Source organism: Mesitornis unicolor, unplaced genomic scaffold (assembly GCF_000695765.1).
Source record: "Mesitornis unicolor isolate BGI_N332 unplaced genomic scaffold, ASM69576v1 scaffold11866, whole genome shotgun sequence".
Classification (NCBI taxonomy): Eukaryota; Metazoa; Chordata; class Aves; order Mesitornithiformes; family Mesitornithidae; genus Mesitornis; species Mesitornis unicolor.
The window spans coordinates 29,853-35,422 of NW_010190320.1; the positions used below are offsets into that span (position 1 = coordinate 29,853).

The 5,570-nt window shown below is 45.5% G+C and overlaps 1 protein-coding gene across 1 annotated transcript in view; it reads left to right on the forward strand.

The window, feature by feature from the left end:
* Positions 1 to 5,570, forward strand: part of LAMB1 (laminin, beta 1) — a 43,266-nt gene that overhangs the window by 27,771 nt on the left and 9,925 nt on the right. Inside the window, exon 22 of the mRNA XM_010186369.1 lies at positions 4,064 to 4,433. Coding sequence (XP_010184671.1) covers positions 4,064 to 4,433 — 370 coding nt within the window. The remainder of the gene's footprint in view (positions 1 to 4,063; positions 4,434 to 5,570) is intronic.

Genomic DNA, 5,570 nt, shown 5'->3' on the forward strand with positions numbered 1-5,570 from the left:
GCTGTATTAGGTGGAGTATAAAGCCATCACTAGCTCCTGGATAATATCTGAAACTCTTCTGCATCTCTAGATGTTCCTGCGCATTTCTTGTTCTCTTGGGGAAAATTAGGTAAACCAGGCATATACTAAAATCAAATGTGGTATAGCTGCTCAGGTGTTCAATCAGGCTTGCGAGTGTGCTGGTTAGAACAGAAATCTCCAGAACCAAGCTATGCTTTGAAGATTGTGTTTGCGTTAGCCTGTTTGAGTACATCAGAAGGAAAACTGCAGTAGTAGACAGCATGGGGCTGCATAGGAGCTGGCTCCCATGGCCACGGTGGCCGTAGGAATAGTTGGACATTAACGAAGGAGGTGATAGAGACACAAGAACTCTACTGTGGCTAGACTGATGCTGGAGTGCTTTGGCCAAAAACGGTGCTGGGCATAGCAGGCTGGATCTTTCTGGCACAGTGTTCACTCTGTTTCTAGCAGGTGATGGGAATTAAGGCGTCTCTTGTTTTTCACATCCCAGTTCATTGACAGTGATAATCAAATGTCACATGAATCCTTTTGATGGATCTGCACCCATCATCATGGATGATTAATGTTATTCCTTCCATGAGCTACTTCCCAATCTTGTGTTAGCTTTTTCCACTCCACACCAGCTAGGAGGTCCTCCTTTCCTTTCAAATGGATCCTGCCATTGTCGCTGTGCTTTTGTGCCTTTAGGACAACATCTTCTTTTTGTCACTTCAGGGTAAAGTTGTGTCTTGAAATCTCATAGAGACTGAAGCCAGTGGTGCTTGGTAAGCAGGCATTGTGTGAGGCAAAGAAGTGAAACCTGTGCCCTGAGCTGTTTTCCTGGTGGCCCACAGTGTTCACAGCGCTCCTCACTCCCTAGAAGGCTTTGTATCTATCCTGTTTTGGGCTTGCTTACCTCCTTTTGCAAAGTCACTAAAGCTGAAGTAAGCCAAGGGTTTGGTCCCCACCATGCTGTAAAGGGAAGGTTCTCTCTGCAAGGGCCTTGGATGTGCTCCTTGCCTGGGTGTGAAATAGCCTGTTGGTGCTGTCCGGGCACAGGATACAGGACATCACCACTAAAGGCACTGTGGACAGTGGAGGTCCTGTTTCACATGGCCTGGGAGGGCAGAAAAGCAGTTTCTGTGGGTTTCTGGCTGGCCAAACTTAGTTATTAATGAGGTGTCCAGAAATTAGGACCCCACATCTCATAGAAGCACTCAGAGACTGACTCTAGTGAGGAACCAAGATGATTTCAGCTGTGGCTGAAGCACTTGCCTAAGGCCATCTAGATTCTAAAAGAGAAGGTCACATGTAACCAAACACTGGCATGCACGTGTGATTTGTGAGATGAAAGGTTTGCTCACAAGACCTGAGCTGTAAGAGGAGCAGTGATGCTTTTGTGAGAATTTAAAAAATGTTTCAGTCAGTGCCACAGGAAGGAGTTGTCCGAGGGCTGTAGCTAGAGAGACCGTACCACCAACATAGAGAAATGCTTCCCAAATTTTCAAAATTGAAAGAAAATAAAATCTACTGGAATCTTATTATTCGAGTTCTGAGGGAGGCCTTTTCTTGTTTTCCTTTAGACTATGTGATGTTACTTAAAATAGAGGTAAAATTATCTTCAGTTTTACCTTTTTGTTTGAAAGCTGGCATGGTCCTGTGCACAGTTAATGACTTAAGAGCAAGTGTGAAACCCCCACTTTTGAAAGTCATTTTACATATGTTGGATTCACACTACTAATGCAGAGCCAGCATTGCCTGCTTCTAGTCTTGATAGAGAATCCTAAACTGGAGAAATAACCCACAGTAATGTTTCTAGCCACCTTGTACAATTTTCTCATGGGTCCCACAAAGTTCAGTTTGGAGTTTTGTAGAATTCTAGAAATGTGATGATTTTTCCAACTGTTGTGCTGTATTTAGAATAAATTACTTCTTTGCTCTTTATCATCTCCCAAGAGGCAGCTGTGGAGCTTGGGTTTTCACTTTGCAAATGAATTAGTACATAAATTCCCCTCTCCGTTTCCCCAGCATTTTCTGACTCCAGAGATTTTGCAGTCCACATTACCATGTAAATGCTACTAAAGCCATGTCATCTGCCTTTCCTGAACATGCAGGTATTTAAGAGTAGAATTACCAACATGGTTTGTTGGGTTTTGGTTGCTTTTTTTTTTTCATTTTAAGCTTTTTAAATCCACAAGTAAATATAGTGATCTGATTTGCCAGCAGCAAGTAGGCATGTAACTTGATCAGATCTCAGGATCTTTGAGAAAAACCACATGCTATTTAGCCTCTTTCTCTACAGAGGAATGTGGACAATTCATCATTACACCAGGGCCTTATTAGTTGACAGAAGGGTTAACTGACCTCCTCCAAACAGGAACTCAATGGTTTGCCTGCAGGGAACATATTCCATGGTGAGTTGACTACTTAAGCACTTTCGATGTAAAGTAAAAACAATCACTTGTGTCAGGGTGTAATTCAAAGAACAAAGGACCATTTTGCTCAATTGTGCAGGCAGCAGAAGTTATTTTTGTCTCTTGCCTATCATATTCACATTGTACAAGAAAGTCGCTCTGTTGTGGAGAGATTTGTTCTGCTGAGGCTCTTTGTGTCATTTTTTAACTGAAGACCACCACTGTGTTTTGGCATCGAAGCAAACAATGTACAATCTTGAAAACGGCTTTGTGTTTTGCCCTTTTTTGAAGGGGGCAAGTGCTTGGGGTGTGTGAATTGATTTATGGGCCTTTTTGAGCCTTTAACCTCCTTCAAGGATGCCTGGTAAATGGATGTGTAAGTGAAGGCTTTTATCAGTCCTTTTCCTGTTCAAGGAATGTGTGCTTGACCTGCTCCTGGTGTACTCTGCCAAAATGGTAGGTAGGTGACCTGCCGATTTTCAAGGCCTTTCTTTTTGTTCTTTGCTGCCATGCCTTTATTAGAAACTGCAGGTTGGTAATTTCTGCTGCTGCTTGTGTAATTAAGGAGGAGGAGAGGTCAAGTGGCAGCCCTGCTGCATGGAAACGCTTCTCCTGGTAGCGTGATTGTGTACAAAGTGTGTCTGTACTTTTAGAGATGACAGTGCACCACTAAGTTAATTGAGTAACTTCTTTTCATAGTGGGTTAGTGCCAAAATACAGCTTTTTTCTTCTAACAGCTTGTTAGAAAAGAGTGTTGCCCAAACCTTATCACTCCCATTTGGCAACCAGCTGGAGCCCCTGGGCCATACCTGACTAGCATATAAGGATAGATGTGCATTTACAGTTACAAAAATAAAATAAGAACTAAAGTCCATTTCAGGAAGGTGTGAATACTAACTCCTGAGACAGTGCTCATACTGTGAAATAATTTTTAAAACTCTCCAACACTGTTAATTGTCCTCATTCCCACTTGAGGGTGACAAGCAGCGTGTAGGCTCTTGATTGTTAGCACTTGTGTTGAAGAAAGCTTCCCTCTTCCTCCTCAGACTGGCTGCCCATGACCTCATTTTTTTGTTTTGCATCTTTCTTTCTGTTCTACTTTTCACTGCCTGATTTTTTCAGTATACCCAAAATATCAGCCCAGTGCCAGGCTCCTTGATGCACGTCATGACTATTTTCCCACCATCCATGGCAGGAGCACGTCCTGAGCTAGGCCCTTTACCACTGCATAGAAGATCTCTCAAGAGCTGTTATTCTATAAATTTATCATGTTTTTCCTTGAAGCCACCTCAACTTTAAGCACCCACAGTGTCTTGTGGCAGGGAGCTCCGCTGCTTAACTGAGTGCTGTGTAATCAACAATATCTCCTCTTATTGTATGGTTTGTGGGAGGTGCAGGGGAGGGTGGTTGGTTTTTGACCTGCTGGATTCCTCAGTTGACCCCTACTCCCGCATGTTCACACTCAGCACTGGTTCCCCCAGACCAAACCAGATACATCCATAAATTGCCATTTTATAATTCAGACACAGACCACTTCTATACTCATTTCACCACTTCATTATAACTTATTTCAGTTTTTTTATCTCCCTGCCAATGTCAACGTTGTTTCCCTCACCATAGCCTTCACGTGTGCCTTTTTCTCCTTCCAGCCTGTGATTGCAACCCTCATGGCATCCAGACCCCACAATGTGACCGTGCCACCGGGCAGTGCATCTGCAATGAAGGGGTGGAAGGGCCGCGCTGTGACAAGTGCTCCCGGGGCTACTCCGGCTTCTTCCCCAGCTGCGTGCCGTGCCACCAGTGCTTTGCCCTCTGGGACGTGATTATCAGCGAGCTGGCCAACAGGACCCAGCAGTTCCTGGATAGGGCTAATGCCCTCAAAATCACTGGAGTCACTGGCCCATACCAGCACACACTCAACACTCTGGAGGAGAAGCTCAGTGAAATTAAAACCATCATCGCTCAAAATCCAGCTGCCGAGCCCCTGAAGAACATTGGGAATCTCTTCGAGGAGGCAGAGTGAGTACAGGCACAGTTACATGGATAAATCTAGCGTGGGAAGAAGAGGGAGTGCCTGCAAGCTGGGATTTCCTTGCGTGACTGATGCCCCCACGCTGAGCCGAGGATGCCCCAGCTCCGCTCCTCCAGCTGGGTGAGGTACACGGCAGTGCTGAACGCTAGTGGAGCACCTCACCATGCAGTGAGAGTCTGTCCCAAGGGCAGAAACCTGGACAGGGAAGGTAGGAGCAGTGCAGCTGCTGTGCTCTGGGCAGGGGTTGTCCTGCTCCCACTGTGGATCAGGATCAGGCAGCTAATTACAGTGGAGCTGCTCATGCTTGCCTTGCGCTCCCCCGGGGCAAAGGACAAACACTGCCATTATGTGAGAGAATGAAGAGGAGAGAGATTAAATTCCTGGATCTCCGTGTGTAGCTGATGAGTTGGAAACTTGGGCTTTCTGCATTCTGAGTGTGTGTGGGGGGAAGCACCAGCTTTATTTATAACAAGGATTGTTTCCATTTTTCTCAAGGTAGGAACCATGTATTTTGTTTTAGGGCTAAGCATACAGAAGGTGGTAGTTTGTGCTTTTGGTGATGGGGCAGTTTAACATTAAATAGAGCTGCAGATGCTTTCTAGCCTTGCATCCAACTGCTTGAGCTTGCTTGTGCATTGTAAAAGGGACTGCACAAAGGGGCCAGGATTAAAGCACAGATGTCTCAATTAGGGATGTGCCCTGCAGATCCCCTACTCCAGCGGGAGAGCTGGGGGTTGCTGCTGCATTTCAGCTCTGTGTGTGCTGAGGGAGGACAGAGCAGCCAAGGAGCTGCTTTTCCCTAACATATGTATATATGTATCTGTTCTTGCTCTTTTCTGACTGAATGGAAGTATTACTTGGCTTTGGAAGACTGCTGGAAAACCACAGGCTGTTGGCTATAAGTGGTTCACAGAGCTTAAATACTGCCCGATTCTTTCAGAATGAGGAAACACTGGGATCAGTGGGATCACCAGGGATGGGAATAGCTTCCTATGCCCACTTCTGTTCCACAGCAGCATTGATAGATAACGTACACTTGCTATTCCTTTTAGGGTTATTCCACCAGCTCCAGGCTACTCCATGGCTCACTGAGGCCATGCTGAATGCCGCGGGGGGGAGGCTTG